The sequence below is a fragment of the Thrips palmi genome, unplaced genomic scaffold (genome assembly GCF_012932325.1).
Source record: "Thrips palmi isolate BJ-2018 unplaced genomic scaffold, TpBJ-2018v1 HiC_scaffold_11, whole genome shotgun sequence".
Classification (NCBI taxonomy): Eukaryota; Metazoa; Arthropoda; class Insecta; order Thysanoptera; family Thripidae; genus Thrips; species Thrips palmi.
In genome coordinates, this window is record NW_023144622.1 from 1,856,863 (window position 1) to 1,880,747 (window position 23,885).

General features: G+C 54.4%; 4 protein-coding genes across 7 annotated transcripts; 3 read left to right on the forward strand and 1 right to left on the reverse strand.

Moving 5' to 3' along the window:
* Positions 1-222: 222 nt before the first annotated feature.
* Positions 223-7,831, forward strand: LOC117639522 (dual specificity tyrosine-phosphorylation-regulated kinase 2). The gene is made up of 2 exons (XM_034375278.1): positions 223-1,808; positions 1,924-7,831. Exons 1-2 carry the CDS (start codon positions 744-746, stop codon positions 2,671-2,673), a joined length of 1,815 nt encoding a protein of 604 aa, XP_034231169.1. The 5' UTR covers positions 223-743; the 3' UTR covers positions 2,674-7,831.
* Positions 7,832-8,336: 505 nt separating this feature from the next.
* Positions 8,337-16,256, forward strand: LOC117639400 (very-long-chain 3-oxoacyl-CoA reductase). The gene is made up of 7 exons (XM_034375011.1): positions 8,337-8,593; positions 13,368-13,414; positions 13,741-13,816; positions 14,224-14,399; positions 14,738-14,899; positions 15,057-15,272; positions 15,548-16,256. The coding sequence occupies exons 1-7, from the start codon at positions 8,437-8,439 to the stop codon at positions 15,656-15,658; spliced, it is 945 nt and encodes a 314-aa protein (XP_034230902.1). The 5' UTR covers positions 8,337-8,436; the 3' UTR covers positions 15,659-16,256.
* LOC117639399 lies at positions 16,244-21,022 on the reverse strand. Of its 4 annotated transcripts, none has more exons than XM_034375009.1 (15): positions 20,776-21,022; positions 20,518-20,644; positions 19,957-20,190; positions 19,804-19,881; positions 19,636-19,730; positions 19,448-19,546; positions 19,065-19,130; positions 18,960-19,016; positions 18,803-18,878; positions 18,562-18,734; positions 17,947-18,295; positions 17,753-17,874; positions 17,570-17,675; positions 17,148-17,397; positions 16,244-17,069 (listed from the first exon to the last, which is right to left on the reverse strand). In XM_034375009.1, the coding sequence occupies exons 1-15, from the start codon at positions 20,856-20,858 to the stop codon at positions 16,642-16,644; spliced, it is 2,343 nt and encodes a 780-aa protein (XP_034230900.1). In that variant the 5' UTR covers positions 20,859-21,022; the 3' UTR covers positions 16,244-16,641. The 4 variants fall into 4 exon arrangements, with proteins under 4 accessions (XP_034230900.1, XP_034230899.1, XP_034230898.1 ...); XM_034375008.1 differs by having other exon boundaries at positions 19,056-19,130; XM_034375007.1 differs by having other exon boundaries at positions 18,960-19,130.
* A 1,274-nt stretch (positions 21,023-22,296) lies between these two features.
* Positions 22,297-23,105, forward strand: LOC117639486 (putative bifunctional UDP-N-acetylglucosamine transferase and deubiquitinase ALG13). Its single transcript, XM_034375192.1, has 3 exons — positions 22,297-22,383; positions 22,475-22,630; positions 22,699-23,105. Exons 2-3 carry the CDS (start codon positions 22,573-22,575, stop codon positions 23,013-23,015), a joined length of 375 nt encoding a protein of 124 aa, XP_034231083.1. The 5' UTR covers positions 22,297-22,383; positions 22,475-22,572; the 3' UTR covers positions 23,016-23,105.
* Positions 23,106-23,885: the final 780 nt, after the last annotated feature.

The window sequence follows — 23,885 nt, forward strand, 5'->3', positions numbered from 1 at the left end:
GGACTACCAAAGCACATGATCACTAAACGGCAGATGGCAGATATCTCACTCTTTCTTGTTGCATCTTTTTCGTCCCAGCTATTATCCACCCAAATTTTTAAGAGTGAAATCTATTAAAAAAATGCAGATAGAAGTACTTTTAATCGAGCTTTAGAACCCTTAGCCGAGTTTGTACAATGCTTTGCGCGATCTCATGTGGTCACACATCCCACGAGACTCCTCCCTTGTAGACGTTCTCTTCTCGCAGTGAAAGGAAATATTAATAACCATAAAAAATCTCCACATAATTTTGTCTTGAAGCCTTTCAACGCATTTTAGGTCGGTCCCTTCAATCACTCCCAACTGCGATGCCCAAAATGTACCCTTCTTTATCTAATAGTTGAGTTTCTTTTGTGCTCACGTTCGAATCATAACAAAGGATTCGTGGAAAGGTTTTGGCTAACCTGAATTTAGTGCTTGGAATTTGTTGAGGCTAAACCATGGACGGGTGCAACAATAATATACATGAGTTATTGTAAATTTATGTCCTCCTCTGACTGTGAATAGAATCCATCAAGAGAATGTCTGAGTTTTGCTACCCAAGGACTCTTACTTTGTGGACGGGAGGCGGCTCTGGACTGAACTGAGACATGAAACGTAGGCCTGACCTGCACCCCACAGAGCACCTGCTATCGCCTAGTCCTAGTATTCATTAAATAGGTGGTGGTCGGAGGCTGGTTGTGCTGGTGGTTTTGGGGCGGATTATGTCAGGTGTCCATCTGAAAGAAATATCGAGAGCAACCTGTGCAATTTTGGAAAGCACGATGCCCAACACAAGAGCCCAAACTTTGGTCTACAACCTCAACGGGTCCAACGGTGCAGGTGAGACGTGCCTGACACATCTTTCAGAGAACAGAAACCACTTGCCTCCCTTGAAAGTGGTGCAGGAATCTCCGCTGGCGACGCCGCAAGACTCTCCCTTGACGACGCCCCAGCAGCCGCAGCAGCCGGCCGCGGCGAACGCCAACGCCAACGGGGAGGGTCCGGGTCAGCCTGCAGGTGTCCCCACAGTGCTGCCTGCACTTGCCCTGGCCATCCACTACAAAAGCACCTCAGCACAAGAAGACCCAAACAGCCCGCAAACAGCTGCCAACAAGAATGCTAACGCTGTTGTGAAGCCCAAGGCCATTGCAGCAACACCGGACCAAGTTATGAAACTGTATAGAAACAAATTGATGCCATATGAACATTATGAAATTTATAACTACAATGAAATTTTCTTCATCGGTGCAAATGCTGAGAAAGTTGCGGGCATTCCAGGTGCTCCTAATAATTGTGGATACGATAATGAACAAGGTTCATACATTCATGTTCCACACGACCACGTTGCCTACAGGTACGAGGTGTTAAAAGTTATTGGCAAGGGTAGCTTTGGTCAGGTTGTCAAAGCTTATGACCACAAAACTCATGAACATGTAGCTCTGAAGATGGTTCGTAATGAAAAGAGGTTTCATCGTCAAGCGCAAGAGGAAGTAAGGATTCTGGAAGACTTGAGGAAGCAAGACACAAACAATACAATGAACATAATTCACATGTTCGATCATTTCACATTCCGGAATCATATGTGCATTACATTTGAGCTGCTTTCTATTAATTTATATGAACTCATCAAGAAGAATAAGTTTCAAGGCTTCAGTTTGCAACTAGTTCGCAAGTTTTGCTACTGCCTGCTGCAATGCCTAGACGCCCTGTATCAGAATAAAATTATTCATTGTGATATGAAACCAGAGAACATCTTATTAAAGCAACAGAGCCGCAGTGGAATAAAGGTAAAAATTTCACTTAGTGTTGTCTCGTTTTGTATACACTGGGTTACATGCATGCTAACGGTATTGCCACTTGTACCTACAACTTGACTAAGTGAAACTTTTCTGTTTGATGCAGGTCATTGATTTTGGATCAAGTTGCTACGAACCTCAACGTATGTACACGTACATACAGTCACGTTTCTACCGTGCCCCTGAAGTTATTTTGGGGGCTCGATATGGGATGCCCATTGACATGTGGAGCCTGGGGTGCATTCTCGCTGAACTGCTCACTGGAAGTCCCTTGCTGCCTGGAGAAGATGAAGGAGATCAGCTCGCTTGCATAATGGAGCTTAGAGGTATGCCTCCTGGGTCACTCATGGATGCAGGAAAGTACACCAAAAACTTCTTCAGCTCAAAGGGTTACCCACGTTACTGTTCTGTCACCCTCCACTCTGATGGAACTGCTGTGTGTGGGGGTGGCATGTCTAGGAGGGGGAAGCCTAGAGGGCCACCTGGCTCAAAGCAGTTATACATTGCTTTGAAAGGTCGTGGTGATCATCAGTTCATGGACTTCTTGAGACGCTGTCTTGAATGGGACCCAGAACAAAGAATGACTCCCTACAGTGCTCTGCGGCATGGATGGCTCCGAAGACGCTTACCGAGGGCACCTGATGAGAAAACAGAATGTCAACCATTGCGTACTTCTGCCTCATCTTCTAGGAATTCAGGCAAAACAAATCCTTTAGGTAGCAGCTGCTTATCAACTAACAAGATAAGCTCTGATGATCGGGAGCGCGATCGCTCGAGCACCATGCATTCCCGTCATTCTCACCAGTCACATCAATCGACTAAATTGCCTCAGATTCCCAACAGCTCATTCTCATAACGATGTGTGATCTCGGAGAGGATGCTTGCTGCTCCTACATAGGTCTGTTTGTATTATATTTATAGCTATAAAGTTTTAAGAAAGATTTTAAACTTAAGATCTGCGATCTCATGAATACAAGTTGCTGGTGTGCAGGCTTCACAGGCTTGCCAGCATACTAGCAAGCTTGGTTATCTATTTAAAGTATATGCTTAAAAGTGACAACAGTGATTCAATCTGTCTGGTTGATCTTGCCTATCATAGATTTAGTATTACATGTTTTCAAATGACTTCGACAACTTGCAACATTAGCAAGCAAAATGTTGTAATACAATGCTGTGACACTTGCAAGTCAAATCAATTTGTTGTCAAATTTTTGATTCTTATCATAGTCAGCTTATTGAATTCTGTTTAAGATTTTTAACATTAGAATGTCTGAATTAATTTTATCACAAATATGTGCAATGCTCCTAAGCCCAGCAAATCTTTAAAATTTTCCTGTTTTAATGAGATAATTGCAGCATTTTACTAAAGAAGCTTTAAATTTGTTATTACCATTGAGCCTGTAAATGACACTGTTTGCAATACTTAGCAAATAATTGAATGTGATAATGACCAACTTGCATGTTTTTTGTTTTTTTAAATTTCTTACATGCTTGTATTTGTTTTGTTTTATGTGTTTTCACTGCCGTTTTACTATTGTACAAAGCACAGTTGTTTCATTTTTGACTTGACATATTCTGATCGTGAGTTTTTAACCTGACAAAATGTAAACCCAATTTGAAGCTGTCTTGAAATTTTTTGTAGTTCGAAGTTGTTTGTTTCATGGGATTCTTAAAATATGGCTGTTTTTGTGTGTTTGAATGTTCCTACATTATACTTGTGTTTTTGATTATGTTGCATAATGTGTGCACAGTTCTCAAAAGTCTCCCATCAGAATTTTGTCAAATAACGTGACTCGATGTTCAACACTCTACATCGACAAAATCCAATTGCTGTGCTGTTTCAAGTTCCATGATTGTTGCTTTTTTTCTTGAACTTCATAAATAGGACTTCAAATTACTACATAACTGTAGTGAATCGTTGTCTCACCTTACTTAACAGCCACCTGTCTTTTAAGTTATTTGATGAGGTCATCTGATAAATTTGGCTTGTGGGATTTTATGGCACAATTCCTTTTAGTGAGGACTTTTTATGACTTTATGACAGTTTGTTTTACTTCCTTAATAAGATGAGCGTTCCAAATTTTTACCAATTTGTCTTTGTCCAATAAATTTCAAGAAATTTTATTTGGCCCTCAGCGGTTACATTGCCTGTACTTCTTTATTGTGAATTTTCATCCCTTTCTACTTAAGTTGTTTTGTTACATATCCTGAAAAATTAAGTTTTATCTATCACTGACTCATAATGCATTAATTTATGTCCTTAAGTTGCCATTCAATTACAATGTTGATGGTACTTTGTTTCATTGATTATAATTGGGTAAGCACTCTATATACAGTAATTTGTTTTGAACAAGACAGTTATTGTGCCCAAGATTGAAAATTTGGTCTCTGTTTTAATGCATAATAATTTTTGATGCTAACAATCAGATATGCTCTCTTCACTTTACATGCCTCAATTTTATTTCTTTATCCTAACTTTCAGTTAAGTTTCTCATATATTTGGAGAGCTTAAGGTTTGAATAGGAGTAGATTATAAAGAAAACTGAAAAGACCACTGACAAGTGGTTTGAAGGCTCAATTCTTTAATTTTCTTTGTTGGTGTCTTTGTTTTTTGTTTTTTTTTTCTGCACAAAGGAAATGAGGGACATAAGTGATTCAGACCTAGTCTTTTGTTTCAAGACTTAACGCTCTGTTTCAGGACTGTGAGCATTGCTTCCTATATTATTCGATGTGATTTTGAGTGTTTTCTGTTTGCTGCTCCTCGGACATTTGATTGATTTTTAGGTGTGTCATGTAAACTTTGTCATATTAGGAAACCTCAAGTAGCAAAAGATAGCAGGAAATAGTCTGATTTCGTTTTGGTCAGGAAGTTTGGAAGGACTTCCAGGACCTGTTTTTTTTTTTTTTTTTTGTGGGAGGCATTTAAGTTCCTATTTACATTTTCCCATATTAGTTGTTCTTCCCATGATTGAGTTCAAGTCATGTTTTGATGGCACTCCAATGGGAATGTAATAATATTGGTGAACATCCTATTATTAGAAGTTGTTTGAACTGATTGCCTTTGGATGATTTAGTTGTCCTCATCAATGTTGTCCCATGGTACTATAAATAGAAAATGGCATTTTTTTAAAGTTTTCATTTTTGTCATCTGCAATCCTGTATAAAGCTATTACTTAATGGTGTGATTTTGTCAATTGAATTGTATTTAATGTATTTTTAATAACTGTTGGCCATAACTGTTCTAACATTTAAAGGGGACTTTAGCTGCCAGAAGTTGATCAGTCCATAATATTTGGTAAAGTGATTACCTCCTTGCTGAACAGCAATGCCACTGGTTTAGGTAGCAAGGTGCATAATTGGGGCCAAAATGTAGTTCCCTCCATTTTGTACACCATGGGTGACATTTGGGTCCGTGTTCATAGTTAGTCTGGTCAACTTTCTTCTACTGTGTATGAGTGCACAGCTAAACTAGTTAGATGTTTATTTTGAAGAATTTAGTGGGGGAAACATATCCTTTTTCAAAGAAATTTCCCAAATTATGCTGGACTAGGTCATGGGATCTTATTCAGGAGTAACTACTAAAAAGTGACTTCTCTACCTGGTCCATTGCTTCATTGGGTTTGCAGTTCAATGTGCAGTACTATTTTCATTTGTACTGACACTACGTGTCTGTATTTGTGCATACTGCGCATGTTGTGATATCTCCCCCGAAATCAATTGTTCAAGTTGTTTGAATGTAGATGTTGTTGGCTTTCAGTGTATTTAATAATATTCATAGACAATAGTGTTACATTAGATGCAGTTGTTTTTTCTTCTGTTTTTGAAAAAAGTTTGAGTTCGTACTTTGATTTTCTGTCTTGATAAACTGGTAGTTGTACTATGTAATTGCCTTTGCTTCAAGATTCAGCTTACTGGCCAGTTATAGACATTGTGGAAAGTGAGGTAGACCGAGGAAATTTAATTTGGAAACACCCTGTTTCCATCAGTACAATCACCTTGACTGTTGATCCGTCCATTGTAGTTATAGGATTTCCAGTGTTGTATACAAATCACCTGTCAAGAGTATCAGTACGTGCCTACTCATTTGTGCTGTTTTCTTTTCATAATAATATTCCGAACGCAGGTTGAGGAAAAGTTATGAAAGTTTTCATGTTGATTTTGAAAAAAATTTCTCTTAATGCAGCTCATTTTGTTATTTCCTCAATCGAATCAATTAAGGTGCTATTGTGTCTGCTCGTGTATAAGATTTTAAAAATGAATTTTGAAAAAGAAACAAAAAATAAAATAAGTCTTTATGTGCTTTGTCAGTGTCTATAAATGCAGTGCAATTGTGATCCAACCATTCTGTATGATTACAAAATTGATGGACTGCTTAGCAGTCCCAGAGAGAAGATGCAAGCATGGAACTGTTGTAATAACTTGAAATAACTGAATTTTCAAAACGTTTTGTCGCATTTTCATGTATAACAGGGGTGTGATGTTAGATCTAGGTAGACTGTGATGTGTATTATAATTTTTCAATGCTTCTGTGAAATTAATAATGTATCAATTTAAGAGGTTTTTAAAATGTGAAATTTTCTACTCATCGAAAAGTGCGGACGATTTACCACTAATTCATTGTAATACAAACTTGATTGCTTTAGGCACCCCTTTTTTATTCTTCCCCATTTCAGAGTAACTTAACCAAAATCTTGGGTTATCAGCTGTCATTTATCAGTGCTAATGTAGTCATAGATTTTAATCTGAACTGAAAATTGGCGCTGAAAGCAGGTGAAAGCTCAAATATGTGACCTGTCACTGTGTATACACATCTAAAGCATATGCTTGCAAGAGAAGCTTTTCAAGATTTTAGTGCCTTTTAATTTCTCATTGTTGTGCTTATTTATTTCTAGGACCTAAGTAGAGCAATATCTTAAACTATTTACTCTATTGACACAGTACCTCCCTGAGGGAAGTTTATCTTAGCTTACCATTTGCATGAAATTTGGAATTAAAATTTCGACATTCAAAATTATCATCTGCTGTAGCCTTGTGTAATCTCTTTGTATAATGTATCTCTTCTAGAAATGTTTTATTGTCGTCTTTTCAATTAGGCATGGTAATGCTTTCTTTTTAAAAATTTCTACAATTCTGTGGATGTGTTGGGATGGGCCAAAAAGGGGGAACGAATCTGTATGCCCAGGAAATGAAGTTCTCTAAGATCTCTGAGGAGATGCTCAAGAGCATTGTGATCATTAGTATATTACTTGTTCTTCTCCTCTGTCCTGAGTATAGCTTCACGCTATGTGTATATCATGTCAAAATTTTGGTTAACTTCCAATTCATAGTTCCAACTTCCTGCCTACTATATAAGTATTTGCACTAAACAACTGTTCAAAAGGTATAAATTCCATTGTTTTGTGTTTCAACTTGTGGGTAGAAAAAGACTGATAACTTAGTGTTCATTTAAAAGAATACTGCTCATCAATCAAAAAGCACATTTCACATTTGCTCCTCGCCATAGAATTTGTCCAAAATTCGCAACCCTGAACATAAAACCTTTAAATGCTCTGAGGATTTGAGCAGTTGAAACTTGTCTTTTCGGTTCTGTTTGTTTGCATTTGCACAAAAAGCATGGTGGCTTGTAAATTTTGAGCCATTAAGGTTTACCTGTGACATTTGTCATATAATTTAAGATGGGAGTTTGATTCACTTCAATAGTCATGACCAGAAGATTCTGATGATTGTATTTAAGTTGTATTGTACTCAGTTTCTCATTCTTATTTTTTTCCCCTTAGCAAACATAAAATTGAACTGATCTTTCCTCAGATATATGTACATATTACTTTTATAAAGCGCATAATGACTAGGTACTAAGCTGTTGTGTGTTTTTAATGGTATTCAATAGCACTGTGATTGTTGGGAAGCTTTTACTTTGTTTTTAAATTATGAATATAGCTTTCTATAGCATAGTGTTTATCATTGTTTGTGCATAGATTACAGTATCCTTAAAATAAAGTGTAAAAATGATTTAAGTTTAGTCTTTTATTTAACACTAATCCACTAACACAATGTATAAAATTATCTTGCCAGGAGAGCATAGTCACGATGAAACAAAGACCAGCCAGAAACATCAAAACAGACTTTCATAAACAAACAGAAATGGCGAGATTGAAAGGCCACTTGACGCCGTGCGAAGCGCCTTTGCCCTGCCTCTTCGGGTAGGGAATGCCACGGAGAGGCTTTAGTGAGTCGCGGCGCCGTGCCAGGTGCCAACGGTCACGGGGTGACGCGTGGACAGTGGACACGCCGGCCTGGTCCTGGCCCGGTCCCCATTCCAAACTTTTACACTGGTCAGCCGAGGGGGGGGGGGCTGGAGAAAGGGGTGCGAGTGACCGCGGGCGCGAGGCGCGAGACGGCCGCGGCAGAAGTCGAGTGGCGGGGCCGCGGGGCGGGGAGCGCGCCATGGCGCATGCGCGGAGCGGTAGGGCTTATCGAGCGGCTGGCCTCGCTCGCCGCGCCGCGTCCGCCGCGTCGCTCGCTTCCCCTGTTCTAGTCCGCCGCGGCCCGGACCCGCGCTAGTCCACTCCGTGCACTCCGTGCTGCAGCGCCGCGGCCCTCTGAGGCCCTCACCGCCACCATGTCGCTCACCGTCCTGGAGAAGGTCGGCATCGTCTTCATCGTCGTGGTCGCCGTGCAGTTGGTGCGGCGGCTGCTGCAGCTCCTCTACGACCATGTCATCGCGCCGGCCCTGCACATGAACGTCGACTTCACCAAGTTCAAGGGGACCTGGGCAGGTGCGTTGGTCTTGGTGTGATAAGGGGGCCGACGCCGGTCGGGCCTTGGTCGGGCTGCCGCGGGGTTATCTCGCCTTGGCCGCGGACCGTCGCTGTCTCTCTCGCACCCCTACGGACCGCCAGACGAGTGCGACGGAGACAGAGCGACGGGTGCCTCGCCTGTCCAAGACGCCGCACTACTTGGCTAGCCTGTCGGCGCGGGGAAGTCACTCGAGGCGCGGAGCGCGGAGCCATGGCGCAGCCGTCGCAACGATTTGAGCAAGGCTGGAGATGAAGATGAGCCGGTTGCCGCGGCCCTCCAAACACCGCGCCGCCGTAACTATCCCTCGGTTTTTTGTTTTTTGGCGACTTCCTCTTCGACTCGGCCGGATAAGAAGGTGCTTGGGTCCCGCGGCGCGGCATTGCGACATGTCACGGCGCAGAGCGCGCAGCGTAGCGCAGCGCGGGGCGGAGATCCTTCGTCACGTTTTGCCCGCCTTTGGACCCTGAAGACGGCACGACGGGTGACAGATTCCACGGCACTGTAGGCCTTAACCCTGCCCCACTCTTTTTTGTGTTTTCCTGCGAGCTCTGCATGTGGGCTTTACGCCTAGCGCTCAGCCGCTCGCCGAACTTCGAGTACCCGCTGCTCGCCCGCACTGCAGACCGATTCCGAGCGTCGTTTTCTTCGCTCTGTCTCTCTCGCACTCACGTGGCGTTCCGTGTGGGTGCGAGAGAGACAGAGCCGCGAAAACGCCTCTCGGAATCAGCCGGCCAGCCGTGTTGACGTTTGCCCGGCGTGCCACTTGCACGAGAGCTGACTCGACAGGTGTGCATCGCATCAGCCAGCCGGCCGGCCGCGGCTCTTGGAGTCCGCGAGCGCGAGTGCAACTCTCTCGATACGAGAGCACCCCGCGTTCGGTTCCCACCGACCGGTCGGACTTCGGCAGGTACGCACGCGGGCACGCGGGCACGGGGACTGATTAGCACAGAATGGCCCGGGTCAGCGCGGGTCAGAGCAGGTCACAGTGCGGCAGGGCGTCGCCGCCGCGGTGCGCCGCGGTCGAGGGAGGGAAGGCCACCAGTGTGGCGGACGCCCCGCCTCACCTCTTACCCAAACCCGCTCAATTCCCTTTTCCACGCGCGTCACAGACACTTCTCACTTTCGTTACTACACTTCCTCCCTGGGCTTGAGGTGTGCTTACTTGACAAACAATCCAGCGTTCAGGTGTCCTCACCTCTTAAAAATACCCCAAACTTTAAAATCCAACTAAATTTTTTCGAAATTTTCTACATAACTCTGGGCTTAGCGTTTACCAAATATATTAACTTGAAGCGTGACTTTTGTTTCGGAGAACGAGTTAAGGCTGCACCGGAGTGCCGGTGACGCACGTAAGCACCTCGGGGTAGGAAACCCTGTCGAAAGGCGCGACGGAAAGAGGCCTTTTTCCGCGACCACACATCGCCGGGCCCGGCCCGGCCCGCCGGCCGCAGATGGGGCGACACTAGACGACACTTGTGGTCTCCGCTCGCGACTCAACCATCGCGTCGACGGCTCTGACGGCGAAAAAATCGGGAATGCCAATCGTCGTGCGCGCCTTGGTGCGCGAGCTGTGCAAACCGAACACGTTCTAATGGGTGTCATCTTTTTTTCGCGCCTGTTTGAAAGTGCACACGTATTACCCGCACGGCAGGCGATGTCGCTTTGCGGCGATTTGGTGGGGAGGGGAGGAGGGGGAGTTGATGATAACGCATGGCGTGTGGATCGCGCGACGCGCCCGACCGCGAAGCGAAGCCCGGCGAAGCCCATTGGACAGACCTTGGGGGGAATGCAGATCAGCAGACTGCCATCAGCGGAATGCACGCCGACCTGGCGACACCTTTTGCCGAACCATCCCGAACCGCGAACCATCCCGAACCGCGTTTAGTTTCGCTTCTTCGGAGCGATCGCTGTAATCGTGGCAACAATCGAACGCCCATCGGGGGGAAACAGTGATGGCCGATGGGATGGCGCGCGCGCGCTTTTTGCGGCCGCGCTGCCGCGTCCCTGGGAAGACGACGAGCGACGACGAGCTTCTCCTCGGCTCTCCTCTTCCTGACGTGTGTGAGTGTGTGCGCGCGCCGTCCCGACTAGATCAACCTGCTGCAGCTTCGGCTCCGCGGCGCCGCCCGGAGAAAGCGCGCCGAGTGAGAAGAGAGAGAGAGAGACGGACTGACCGGCGCGGCCGAACGGGAAATGCTTTGGAGAAATGAGTGGGGGAACCCAACCCAGGCCAAGCGGCAAGACGGGCAAGGCGAGGATGAACGTCGGGTGCTGCGCGCGCTGTGCTGGCCTAGGTCACTCCGCGCCCAACTCTGACGGGTTGCCGACTGGCCAGCGCTGCCGCACAGTGGGCCAGCAGACCGGTAGAGGCGGCCAAAATTCTAGGCGCGCTTTGAGCTCCAGAGTCGCTTAACACGAGTCGAACCGAACGTGTGACCCCACCAATGGATTTCTTGTTCGGAGAGCAATCCATTGGTGGGGTCACACGTTCGGTTCGAGTCCTGTTTAGTGACTCTGGAGCTCAAAACGCGTCGAGTTTTGGTCGCCGGCGCCGGTCTTCTGGCCCACTGTGCGGCGCTGCCGGTAGGCAACCCTACCCGCGATGTGCCACATTCCTCCGATCGTGACACAAGACGCAGTGGGCCTCGTTTGGGCAGCGCCGGCAGCGCCAGCATGGCCTGCAGCAGGCTCACTCCGGACGGCGGATTCGTCGCTCTGTCTCTCTCGCGCTCATAGGGCGTTCCGCAGGGGTGCGAGAGAGACAGAGCGCCCCGTTCGGAGGCGGCAGCGCTCTTTCCGCGTGGTGACGGTGCACATACGAATGGCACTTGCTGCACAACAGTCGGCCGTCGTGTACCTCCGCGTCGGGCGGGGGGCCTGGCCACCCCAGGGGCCATCCCCGCGGCGTCACAATCATTCAAAAGTCTCCCAGGGTCTTCCTCCGTCCCTAGCGGTCCTAGTGCTCTTCCTACCGTCAAAACCAAAACATCTTTCTACTCGTCTGGGGAATCGCAAGCCGCTACTCGCCTAGTCTTACAAACGGTTGGCCAACCGGCCTCTCTTTCGGGCCCCAGGCAGTGTCGCCAACAGCAGCCTGATTCCGAGAGTCGTTTTCGTCGCTCTGTCTCTCTCGCACCTACACGGCACGCCCAATGAGTGCGAGAGAGACAGGGCGACGAAAACGACTCTCGGAATGGGACTGCAGAGACCTGGACGCGGCAGGCTGGGCGAGGAGCAGCGTCATCCCGGCTGTTTTGTCGCAGTCGTGTCGCGGAAAGGGTGCCGCGCCGCCGGGAGTCGAACCCGGGCCTGGCCAGGGCCCGCGATGACTGGCCAGCGCAACCCGCGCCAGGAAAGGGCCGGCGGTCATGTGCGGCGCCAGGCGCGAGCGTGCGCCTCGGGGCCAACACGTGACAAGGCACGCGGTGAAATCCGTCTTCGCAGTGGCGGTGAAGGGCATTGTCGAACTTGCCGGCCGCCGTCAGAGTGCTGTCCATAATCCGTGCTGACCATGCTGACCATGCTGGCCATGCTGACCATGCTGACCATGCTGACCATGCTGACCGTGCTGACCATGCTGACCATGCTGACCGTGCTGACCGTGCTGACCATGCTGACCATGCTGACCGTGCTGACCATGCTGACCATGCTGGCCGTCGGGAACGTGCGGCTAGGCGACTGAGTCGCCAAACAGTCCGGCCGGCCGATCTCCCACGGGCACGACGGGCACCCGAATCGCCTGCAGGACGATCCCGCACAGCTCTCTGTCTCTCTCGCACCCGTAACGGGACGCCGCGCGAGTGCGAGAGAGACGGAGCGACGAAAGCACACTGTTTGGTTGGAATCAGCGCGCTGAATCAGCCGGGGAACCGGAAATGAAATGACGAGTGCCGGCACTAGTGGCGACCGGCGACCGAAAACATTTTCTTTCTTTTTCTTTTCGGCGCGAAAGTGGTCGCGCTCCGCGTGCCGAATGTTTTGGCAGTAAAGCCCTCCGGGGTCGCGCGACGAGCGAGACGAGCCTGACGAGCCTGACGGCGTGACGCTGCAGTGCTGCTGGGCGCTGCACAGCCTGCGCGAGCCTGCGCGAGCCTGCGCTGCACCGCGGCCAGTAAAATAGTAAAACCACCGCGGCGACAGCTTCCTCTTTCTCTTTCTCTTTTGTTGTCCGCCAAGCCAAGCCAGGCCGGCCGCAGTGTAGTGTTGTGTCGCCTGTCCGGCCGTTGTAATCAAACGTCGACGCGATGCCGCGGCGCGCCGCAGCAGTCCGATTCCGAGAGTCGCTGCCGTCGCCCTGTCTCCCTCGCACCTGTACGGGACGCTCCGTGAGAGCGAGAGAGACAGAGCGACGAAAACGACTCTCGGAATCAGTCTGCTGCCGATCGGCTGTCGTTCGGACCGCCGGCATGCCGCCGGCACCGCGGGCGGATGTGCCGCAAGGGCCGCGGGGGAGCAAGGCGTCCGGGACTAGACTTGTCCAATCCGCCGCCTTTGTCCTTCCCGCCGCGGGCCGCGACAGCACGGTGACTCTGTCTCTCTCGCCCTCAAGGGGCGCCCCGCACAGCTGCGAGAGAGACAGAGCGACGAAAGCAGTGCTCAGCCTACGGCAGTGTGTGGCCAACGGGACACCGCGGTGCTCCGCGGGGCACTCGATGTGCAACGCGGGGAGTGAGTGTGCGGTGCCATTAGTACACTGCCAGAAACATCGGGGAGAGCGCATCGGATGCTAATTTGATTTTTCCTGTGTTGCAGTGGTGACTGGCGCCACCGACGGCCTGGGCAAGGCGTACGCCGAGGCGGTGAGTGCAGCGACACCGAGCGACATGCCCTGCAGGGCCTGCTTGGCGATGCACCCCGCACAGTGGATCTGCCAGAAGAGCCGTGGAGGCGCCCAAAATTCCAGACGCGTTTCGGGCTCCAGAGTCGCTGAATGGGACTCGAACCGAACGTGTGACCCCACCAATGGATTGCTCATCGAACGAGGAGTCCGTTGGTAGGGTCACACGCTCGGTTCGAGTCCTGGAACTCAAAACTCGTCAAGAGTTTTGGCCGCCTCCACCGGTCTTCTGGCCCACTGTGCGCCACCCCCCGACTCACGTGGTTTGTCCGTTGTCTGTGTCCGCAGATGGCGCGCCGGGGCCTCGACGTGGTCCTCATCAGCCGCACCAAGGCCAAGCTGGACACCGTCGCGGCTGACATAGGTAAGTGCAGCCCTTTGCAGTCGTTTGCTCCGTCTCTCTCGCACCCTTACCGGACGCCCCAGGAGTGCGAGAGAGACAGAGCGACTGGAAGCGCCCGCCAAGTTCGGGGTAGGCCAGCCCGCCGAGCACGGGTGGCTCGCAGCGAAGCCTACGCCGGACTTGGCGGGGGCCCTGCGCGGGTGGTGCGCGCAGTGTTGTTGCTCTGTCTCTCTCGCACACGTACGGACCGGGGCGAGAGAGACAGCGACGCAATCTGCTGCGCGGATGCAGTAGCCTAACGGCAAATTATTGCGCAACCCGCACTGGGAGCCGTAACGCCACTGTTATTGGTGTCCAGGCCTGGCCGAGCCGCGTGACGTAATACTTGGACGCCCTTTTTGACGCCCTGTTGCCTTGCTCGCCTACAGCGGCCCAGTACAACGTGCGCACCAAGGTGATCGAGGCCGACTTCACCGGCGGCGACGAGCTGTACGACGCCATCGACAAGGAGCTCATGGGGCTGGACATCTCGGTCCTGGTCAACAACGTGGGCATGAGCTACCCCCACCCCGAGTACTTCCTCGGCCTGCCGGACAGGTCCAAGGTGAGAGTGAGAGCAACAGCCCCACGGACTGCGGTGGGCGAGAACGGAACGGCGGGCACCCGGTCGACGGCCTGGTTGCGGTGTACCCCCCACGGGTAGGCAACCCAACGGGCTCACCAGTGGCCCGGACTCCCTCGGGGTGTGCGGTTGGGTGCCTATCTTGCGGGCGTATGCTCAATGCATTCCACAGTTTTTCGCCAGAAAAATGCCGTTTGTCGCCGAAATGGTCCTTGAAATAGTGTCAGGAGTATTTCAGGAGTGCCCCAGCACAGCAATTCTCCTGTGACGGTCAGGACGAGAAGACGACGACCTGCCTGACGCTCTTGTCCGCTTCGCAGGTGTTCCAGAGCATCCTCCGCTGTAACGTGCACTCGGTGACCAACATGAGCCTGCTGGTGATGCCGCGCATGGTGGAGCGCAAGAAGGGCGTGGTCATCAACGTGTCGTCCGCGACGGCGCTCTTCCCCTCGCCGCTGCTCACCGTCTACGGCGCCACCAAGGTGAGCCAGTGGCATCCCACCTAACCTGATCTAACCTAACCTTCCTAACCTAAACTTCCTAATCTAATCTTCCTAACCTAACCTTCTTGACTTAACCCTCATAACCTAACCTTCCTAACCTAACCTTCCTAACCTAACCTAACCTATTGCCCCCCAGGCGTACGTGGACAAGCTGTCCGAGGACCTGCAGGCCGAGTACGGCAGCCAGGGCGTGACGGTGCAGTGCATCCTGCCCGGCGTCGTGGCCACCAACATGAGCAAGGTGCGCAGGGCCACCTGGATGTCGCCCACGCCCGACCAGTTCGTCGAGTCCGCGCTCAAGAGGGTCGGCATCCTGGAGAAGACCCCCGGCTACTACCCGCACAGCCTCCTGGTCAGTACCCGAGACTTCTCCGACAGTGGCAGGGGCAGACGGCGGGAACTCTTTTGCATCAGGGAAAGCTAGCCCTTGCAGTTAGACAGAGCTGCGCCACCAAGGTAGGCCACCCATTTCACACGCTGGGGTGGGTGGGCCGACGTCAGCGAACACTACACGCTGGGGGGGAGGAGAGCAACAGACGGATGTTTGCTTCGCGTCTATTATGGCAGTGCAGGCCACCCATCTGGCACTGCATGTTGATGACCGCGTTGTTTCTTCTTGTCGCACAGGTGTGGGCCATCCAGCTGATGCAGAGCATCTCCCCCACGCTGTGCCTCTACGTCATCAAGAACACCATGCTCAACGTGCGCGAGAGAGCTCGTCGCCGGTACGCCTCGTGACCAAGTCCCTGACGACGGCGTCCTCCAGCGCCAACCCGTCGCGACCGTCGGCAAGCCCGTCGCTAGCCGCCGCGGCCGCAAGGGCCAGTCGGCCCTATGTTTGGACTGAACGACACGGGGCAAACGAGGAAGGCGAGAACGAGATCGGGGAACGTTAGGACCAAGTCTTAGTTGTAACGTTTCAAACTGTGTAATTAGAGATTCGTTTTCTCTAGAGGCTATCGTTGGAACGTATACTGTTATGGAAGGTTGACGACAATAATTTGTTTCTACAACCTTGTTATTTCCCAGACCAAAGAAAGTTCATTTGCTTTGACTATGGTTCAGAGTAATTTATGAAGGATTGCTGGGAAAGTAATTGCATGACCCCAAACCCTGAAGAACAGTAGGTTTGACAAATATAAGACTGTTGCATTACGATTATAGATTCACTTCCAGCACTGACGTGCGTTTGTTTTTGTTATTATATTGTTGCTCGTTTTTACAATTCTTGTGATGTTATATTTTTAATGTATTTGTTCTTGTGATGATGCGATGTCAACACATGGGATTTGTAAAGGAAGACGATTAAAGTTATTTGCTGAAGGAAAACAACAAACTGTTGTACTTATCATTTCTCATCCTTAATTAAATCTACTATAAATTCACATTTACCTACGAATGGCACGGAGGCAAGAGAAAGCGCATATGCTAAAGTTACAAAACTCAGCTAGAATTCATTAAAATTCACTAGAAATCACCAATAGTGTGTAAAAACGGGAATGGCACATTAAAGATGAGGTACATTTTAAAAGACTTGATCAAATATCACAGATGAAACATAGCCAAACCCTTGTAAATTAAAAACAAAACACATACAATAAAACAGGGATAATTACAGTATCAGGACACTCTCAAACAACACTTTTCGATAGTTCGAATAAAGCAAATATCACAGTCTTCTGAAGCCACTGTGCCGGTGGATGACGACGAGGTCGTCGTCATCAGTCGCGCGGCAGCAGCATCTCCTTGTCCTCGGCCTTGGTGACGATGAAGCGCCTCTTCTTGGCGGGGCGGTGCGCGGCGTCGCCCAGCCAGGCGGAGGCCGTCTCGTCGTTGACGGACAGGGTGGGCACTTCCCTGGCCGAGTCCCTGGCCGCCAGGGGCGTCAGCTCCGAGTGGTCCACGGGCGTGAGGAACAGGGAGGGCGTGGGAGGCACACTGCCGAAGCTCGGCCCGAGCGGCGTCTTGAAGGCCGCGGGCGTGGCCAGGGTGTCCACGGCCAGCGACTTGCAGGGCATGTTGTTGAAGGGCGGCGTGTGCACCGCGGCAGCAGAGGGAGCGCGGTGGACGCCCGGCCGGACGCCGGGGGACCGTGGGGACCCTGCCGCGCGCCGTTTGCGAGGTTTGCAGCGGTACCCGTCGCTGCACCCTGCGAACGGACAAAGCCCTCGGTTACTCGTGTGATCGTCGGGCAGCGGACACTGACTGACACACTACACTGACTCACCCAGTCGCCAGGTCGGGTAGGACGCCTGCGCGCCGCAGCTGCCGAACGAGGCCCTGCGCGACATGCCGGTGCCGTGCATGTGCAGCTGCTGGTTCTGCTGCTGCTGCTGGATGGTGCGGTACAGGCCCTCCAGCTCGCGCACGGTGTCGAGGGTGCCCAGCGTGCCGCCCAGTGTGCTGGGTGACCACGTCAGCTGGTGCTGCTGGCACACGTCGAGGTAGCTGGGGTCGCCGCCGAAGTGGTGAGGGAACTGCGAGACAGAGACAAACCGGGGTCAGAGGATGCGCGCAGCCCGGCACGTTTGAAAGCGCCGGCGCTGCGCGCCACCGCGTAGCGAGAAGCTTGGCGTCGGCGCCGCTAGGTGGCGCCACCCACCGCACCGCTCACCGCTCGCAAGGCAAGGGGAAGTCAGAGATACTCACGCCGGAGGGGAGCTGCAGCAGGCAAGCCAGTCTAGACGGGATGGGGGACTGGCCTGGTCCTTCCCTGTCCGCGCAGTCAGCCAGCCCGGCGCCACACTGTTCCTGGCTAAACAACGACAAGAAAACGCACATAATTCAAACAGTCGATCCGGCCTCACTCCCACAAGGCAAGCCGACACGTACGCGACGACGGAGCGTAGGATGTCCGCCGCGCTCGCCCCGTACAGCGTCGTGTTGTAGTCCCTCGCGATCTTCACGTCGTGCTGCCAGAAGCGCTCCTGGTTCGACGGGGCCACTTCCTTCACCTGGAGGGAAACCAAGGGTTAGAATACAGGCCAGGCAGCCAGGCGGCACAGCCAGGCACCGCGATGGCTCACCTTGAGCATGAGGATGCCCGTCATGTAGATGAACACGATGTTGATGAAGGTGATGCACAGCGACACGCCGCCCATGATGGCCATCTCCATCTCGGGCTTGTCCGAGTAGTTGGCGCTGTAGCCCGCCCCCGCGGCCACGCCGTCCAGGAGCGCGTCGTCGGCGCCCAGCATGTAGTAGGCTAGCGACATGCCCCAGAGCAGCCCCGCGTTGACGGCGGGCGGCAGCAGCGACGCGGAGATGGCCACGCCCACCAGCGACCCGGTGTTGTCGCGCAGCAGGGCGATGGCGATGCCCATGCCGGACAGCACGGCGATCAGCACGTTGACCCACAGCGAGCGCAGCAGGCCTCTGCCAAAATATATTACAAATAATAGTAAAAGCAGGACACACTCGAGAAAATCAGTTTTTAAAGGTTGGCCATCGACCGGGCTTGGCTTCTCGACGAGGTGGTCGGGTGAGGAGAGGAGGTGGGCTCCACTGCGACGCCCGCCCCGCCGGCAAGAGCGGCCTATCCTTCACCAGTTACGCCTCTCTTGCCGCCAGGCGTCGGCTGACTCCTGCTATTGGCATGACTCGAAATAGAGCGAGCGGAGTGAACCCCCACTCCCGCTCACCTGTCCATCATCTCCTCGGTGGGCCAGGGCCGGTCGATCAAGCTGACGACCACGCCCGTCACGAAGCCGATGAGTAGGCACAGCAGCAGCCCCACGCACTCGTTCACCAGCCCCATGCGCTGCAGCCTCCAGTCGTGGATCATGGTGCCGAACGTGGCGGCCATCACGGGGCCCTGCGCACCAAAGTCAAAACGTCAAGGAGAGCCTTCTTTTCCTACTTGTTCGCGCTCGGGCTACTCGCCATGAGGGGAGAGATGAGCATGCTGGCCACGAGGATCACGGTGCTGTCTTCGAACAGCCCCAGCGCGGCGACCAGCCTGAGGAAAACAGAAAAAAAGGGTTAAACAAGACGTGGTTTAGTTCTTTTGTAGCGGAAAGAAAACTACAGTGTGACTGACGCGGCCACGATGAGCAGCAGGAGGAAGTCGAAGGTGAAGGTGGCGTTGGCGCGCACGCCCTCCACGACCTGCGCCACGGTGAGGCGCGCGCGCACGGACTGCACGAAGCTCTCCCAGGTGCCCTGCTCGCCGCGACCCTTGCCGCCAGTGCTTCCAGCGCCACCGGGACACCTGCGACAGCACCGAGAGACGTTAGAGAGCTCCGCGACGCACAGTGGGCCAGAAGACCGGTGGAGGCGGTCAAAATCCTGGACGGGCTTTGAGCTCAAGAGTCGCTAAGTGGGACTCAAACCGAACGTGTGACCCCACCAATGGATTGCTCTCCGAACGAGGAATCCAGCGATGAGGTCACGCGCTCGGTTCGAGCCCTGTTCAGCGACTATGGAGCTCAAAACGCGTCTAGAGTTTGGGCCGCCTGCGCCGGTCCTCTGGCCCACTGTGTTACGGGGAGGTAGCGGTGCACCGCGACCACCGCGACGGACGCCTACTTCTCGTCCTTCTTGGCGGATTCGTCGGCGTGCAGGTCGTCCATGGAGCCGTTGCCGCTCTGCTCGCTGCCTTGGTAGTACAGGACGCAGGGCAGGACACTGGAAACAAAAGTCTCTTTTGTGTCACTCTTTAAAAAGAAAGGGACAGGCTGCAATTAAAACATGTTAAAATAAAAATTGTTTCCGACCTCACTACGGAGTCCAGCAAGACCCCGATGCCGGCCTTGTGGAGCTTGTCGAGAGCCTCCTCGCAAGGGTTGCCAGACTCGACGGAGAACAAAACCTTGACAGTGTACAGCACAATAATAATTCGCCTGTCACTAGTAAATCCAGCGCATTCAATACAAAACACCCACTTGGTAATATCGATTATTCTTCCCCATGCACCAAACAGCGTTGTTAATCTTCAGCTGCTTCAACACATTTTCAAGTTCCTAAAAAACATAAAATAAAAATTAAACGGTGTGGAAAGCTCAGCCCCCGGCCAGTATTCGAACCCGCTTCCTTACCGTTTCTAAATAGCGGTGGCGCCGTTTCCTTGCGCTGCCGCCGGGCGTGGTGGCGGTGGTGGTGGGCGGGCGCGCGCTGAGCCCCTCCGGGTCGGACTGCGACACGCCGGCCAGGCCCAGCAGGGGGCTGCGGGGGGTGCGGGGGCTGCGCGGACTCCGGGGCGTCCGCGGCAGGTCGGTCGCGTCCACCCGCCAGGGCCCGATGAACATCTCCCTGCGCGAGTTGGCGTCATCCTGGAACCATGCAACAGTGCACAGTGGGCCAGACGACCGGTGGAGGCGGCCGAAATTCTAGACGCGTTTTGAGCTCCAGAGTCGCTAAATGGGACTCGAGCCGAACGTGTGACCCCAACAAAGGATTCCTCGTTCGGAGAGCAGTCCATTGGTGGGGTCACACGTTCGGTTCGAGTCCAATTTAGCGACTCAGGAGCTCAAAACGCGTCTAGAGTTTTGGCCGCCTCCACTGGTCTTCTGGCCCACTGTGCAGTGTTGTTCGCGTATTACGTAACGCTCTGTCTGTCGGTGAGGACGAGAGATACACTGTGGGTGACGTCACTGTACCTGGGCGTCCCTCGCGAAAAGGCTGTCCTCGGACTTGGAGCGGGTGCCCAGCAGACGCACGCCGAGCAAGTCATTGCTCCGCCCGGTGTTCGGGCCGCTGCCTTGGCCGCTGCCGGGCTGTTTGAGTCTGGAACGAAATAGTCGTGGCGATCAACACGGCTAGGATGTTGCAGCGGCGAAAAGGACCGTTCTGCCGCGAGCACACCGCCATAGCCAAACCCAAACAAACCACCGTGTTTACACCGCAGCTCTACTCACAAGTCTCCAGCTCCGCCGAGCTCCAAAACCGCCGCCTCGTGCTCTCTGGTGGGAACGCACACCACGAAGAGGGTTCCTGCCATTAAACTGCAAGCGTTTCACAGTGTCACGGACCTGGCCGATTTACTTACGACAACAACACTGCCTGGGCGAGGGAGTGCGCTCGCTGACCGGCACCCGTTCGACGCGAGGCGACGCGGCGTGGACACTGATGAGCAGCGCCGACTGCAGCGCTGTGAGCGGCCGGCTGCCATGCGAATGGAGAGAGAGAGAGAGAGAGAGAGAGGGAGAAACAGGTGTGGCGGGAGGGGAGAGAGGGGGAGGGAGAGCGAGCAGCAGTCGGGTGCGGACGCAGGGAAGTACCAGGGAGGAGGGGGACAGAAAAATTCATCGCATTGTAGATTGCTGCGACTATTTTTTGCTAGGAAAATCAGCATACAGCATAGTTCCTCAACGATGTGAATGGGGGTTCGTTTCCCATTCATGACGTCGCCGTGGTGGGCCCGGCCCGTCGGCCGCAGCGCGCCGCAGCGGCACGGCTCTCTGCGGGACGCCCCCCACACGGCGTTATCGCCTGCTGCAGGCCGGCCCGGCGCCACAGCCAGAAAAGTGACGCGCGCAGCACGTCATGGAGGGGCCCGGCCTGACGCGCGCCGAGGCCGCCGACGGTGCAATGTCTGTGCAAATTCAAGACACTTTCTCAAAGTGGGCAGGCCAGGCGGCTGGCCTCAGAGCACCGCCACACGTCTGGGGGCGACGACGCGGAGGCCGCTGTGGACGCGAGTGGAGGGCGTGGCGGCGAGTGGCTTGGCGGCTTGGCGGCGCAGTGCCGCGGCGCAGGCAGTGCTGCTCCCGGCCGGCGGGCGTTCACTCGCCTCAGCATGGCGCCACCGCCACGGCCGCCACGGCGCTGGGCCCACGTCCTGGGGCTCGTCCTGGTGCTCGTGCTCGCCCTCCCCGAGGCCGTGAGGACGGACCCGGCGGCGCCGGCCAGCGCGGTGCCGGCCTCGTCGACCACGGCGGCGTCGGCGGCGATCCCCGGCCTCGGCAGCACCGCGGCGCCCGGGCTGACGCGCATCGCGGCCTCCACCAACCACGCGCCGCACAACGGCTCGACGGCCACCCCGGCGCACGGCCAGCTCGCCCAGCCCGGTCAGCCCATCCAGCCAGCCCAGCCGGGCCAGCCCGGTCAGCCCGGCCAGGTTGCCCACAACGCCACGGCCCTGAGTGCATCCCCCGCGCACCCGGCCCACAACGCCACGGCCCTGCAGCACAACGCCACGGCCCCGGAGGTGCTGCGCTCGGCCCCCGTGATGGCCGCCATGCCGGGGATGGTGCCGGGGATGGTGCCGGGGATGCTGCCCGGCCTGGTGCCCATGGCGCCCCCCGCGGTGGCGGTGCCGCCCGTGCCGATGCCCCAGCACAACGTGACGGAGGGTCGCGCCGCCCTGCCGCCGGGTCAGCACGCCGCCCCGCACAACGCCACGGAGGGGCGAGGCTTCAGCCTCGGCGGCGCGCACCTCGGCGTCCACGCCAACGCGTCCGCCGCGCCGCTCGGCCGCAGCCTGCTCGCGCAGGGCCTGTACGAGGCCCTCTTCAGGTTCTCAGGTGGGTAGACCTTCTGCAGACCTCCTCCACGCCCTGTCCGCGCCCTGTCCGCGCCCTGTCCGCGGCATGCTAAGGGCGTCTCTCTGTCCAGCACGCGACCCGAGGCAGTGCAACGCCCTACGCTGCCAGGAGAAGCTCAAGTGGATCGAGACGAACAACGTGCAGGTGTGCGGCGTCTGGGAGAACGACATGTTCGTCTTCTCCAACATCTGCGACATGCTGTGGTTCAACTGCCTCACCGAGCGTTGTACGTGAGTCTGGCGCGTGTTGCTCGGTCTCCGAAACGCGTTCCCCGTAACCACGTGACTCTTGCAGCGTACCAGCGGATGGACGGCCAGATCTGCGGGCTGAGCCCGTCCCAGGGCATGATAGGGATGGCGGCCGTCGGCGCCGCGCCACCGCCACCCCCGCCGCCGCCGCCTCCACCGCCACCGCCGCCTCCTCCACAGCCCCAGATGGGGCTCCAGCAGCAGCAGATGGGCATGGGGATGATGCAGCCTCCGCCGCCGCCGCCCCTCCCGCTGGGGATGCAGCCCCTGGTGGCGGGGGCCCCCGCCCCCCAGCAGCAGGCCTACCCGGCCTACATGAGCCACGACTACCAGAACCAGGGTGGCCAGGGCGTCTACCAGTAAACAACAGCAACAACACAAGACTGACGGTCGGGGCCGGGAGGCGATCAAACCGACACCACTGTACCGGGGCGAATAAAGAAATTAAAACAAGGCGCCTGTCCGTCCTTTTGCTCTGGCGCTACTGCTCCACCCTCAGCGTCGGTCTGTCTCTCTCGCACCCTTCCGGCACGCGCTGTGAGTGTGAGAGAGAGACGTCCCTCTCGGAAGCACACTGCAAGCCCGGCCGCCGATAACGAAGGCCCGGCATGGCGGTCCGCGAGTAGGGTGGGGAGGGGAGGGCTCTTGCGTGCTCTCGCGGCGAGGGGGCCGCACTGTTGGCGGCGGTCCCCCGGGCAGGGCAGTACGGGCACCACGGGCACCTCGGCAGAGGCCCTGCAGCCGCTGCAGTGCAGTGCACAGTGCAGCCATGGCCAGCGCTAGCGCCAGAGGCTTGGCCAGAGGCCGACGAGGCGTGCCAGACGCCGGGCGCCGCGGCCGCTCCCCGTCAGGCCCGCCGCGCCACGCGCCGCCTCGCCCACCTGCGCGCCGTCGCCGTCACCACGTCCGCGGCACGCCGCCGCGCAGCGCCACGGCCGCGTGATACCGCGTGACATCACGCCGCGGGCACACCGCAGCACGACCGCCATGCGCGCGCGCGTGCGCGTGCGTCTGCGGCTGGTGCGGCGGGTGGCGGCGGCGCTGGCTCTGACGCTGGTGCTGCAGGTCATCGACGCCACCAGCTCGTCGTCCTACAAGAGGTCGCCGCCCGGGAAGCTGGAGCTCGGCGGCGTCAGTGAGTAAAGCTTCCCGCCACAGGGCTGCCGACGGGAACCTAAGTTCAGTATCCAACGTCGACCAGGAAAACGCCGGTTGAAAGCCAAGCTCCAGGCC

Excerpts from the sequence above, each read along its gene's own strand:
- LOC117639522 (XM_034375278.1), top strand. The coding sequence starts at position 744 with ATGTCAGGTGTCCATCTGAAAGAAATATCGAGAGCAACCTGTGCAATT. Across the intron at positions 1,809-1,923 it reads AGAGCCGCAGTGGAATAAAG|GTCATTGATTTTGGATCAAG; the intron begins GTAAAAATTTCA and ends TGTTTGATGCAG.
- LOC117639400 (XM_034375011.1), top strand. The coding sequence starts at position 8,437 with ATGTCGCTCACCGTCCTGGAGAAGGTCGGCATCGTCTTCATCGTCGTG. Across the intron at positions 13,415-13,740 it reads GCAAGGCGTACGCCGAGGCG|ATGGCGCGCCGGGGCCTCGA; the intron begins GTGAGTGCAGCG and ends CTGTGTCCGCAG. Across the intron at positions 14,400-14,737 it reads GCCTGCCGGACAGGTCCAAG|GTGTTCCAGAGCATCCTCCG; the intron begins GTGAGAGTGAGA and ends TCCGCTTCGCAG.
- LOC117639399 (XM_034375007.1), bottom strand. The coding sequence starts at position 20,858 with ATGGCAGGAACCCTCTTCGTGGTGTGCGTTCCCACCAGAGAGCACGAG. Across the intron at positions 18,735-18,802 it reads TGCTCATCTCTCCCCTCATG|GGCCCCGTGATGGCCGCCAC; the intron begins GCGAGTAGCCCG and ends TTTGGTGCGCAG. Across the intron at positions 17,398-17,569 it reads TGCTGCAGCTCCCCTCCGGC|TTCCCTCACCACTTCGGCGG; the intron begins GTGAGTATCTCT and ends TCTGTCTCGCAG.
- LOC117639486 (XM_034375192.1), top strand. The coding sequence starts at position 22,573 with ATGTTCGTCTTCTCCAACATCTGCGACATGCTGTGGTTCAACTGCCTC. Across the intron at positions 22,631-22,698 it reads CAACTGCCTCACCGAGCGTT|CGTACCAGCGGATGGACGGC; the intron begins GTACGTGAGTCT and ends TGACTCTTGCAG.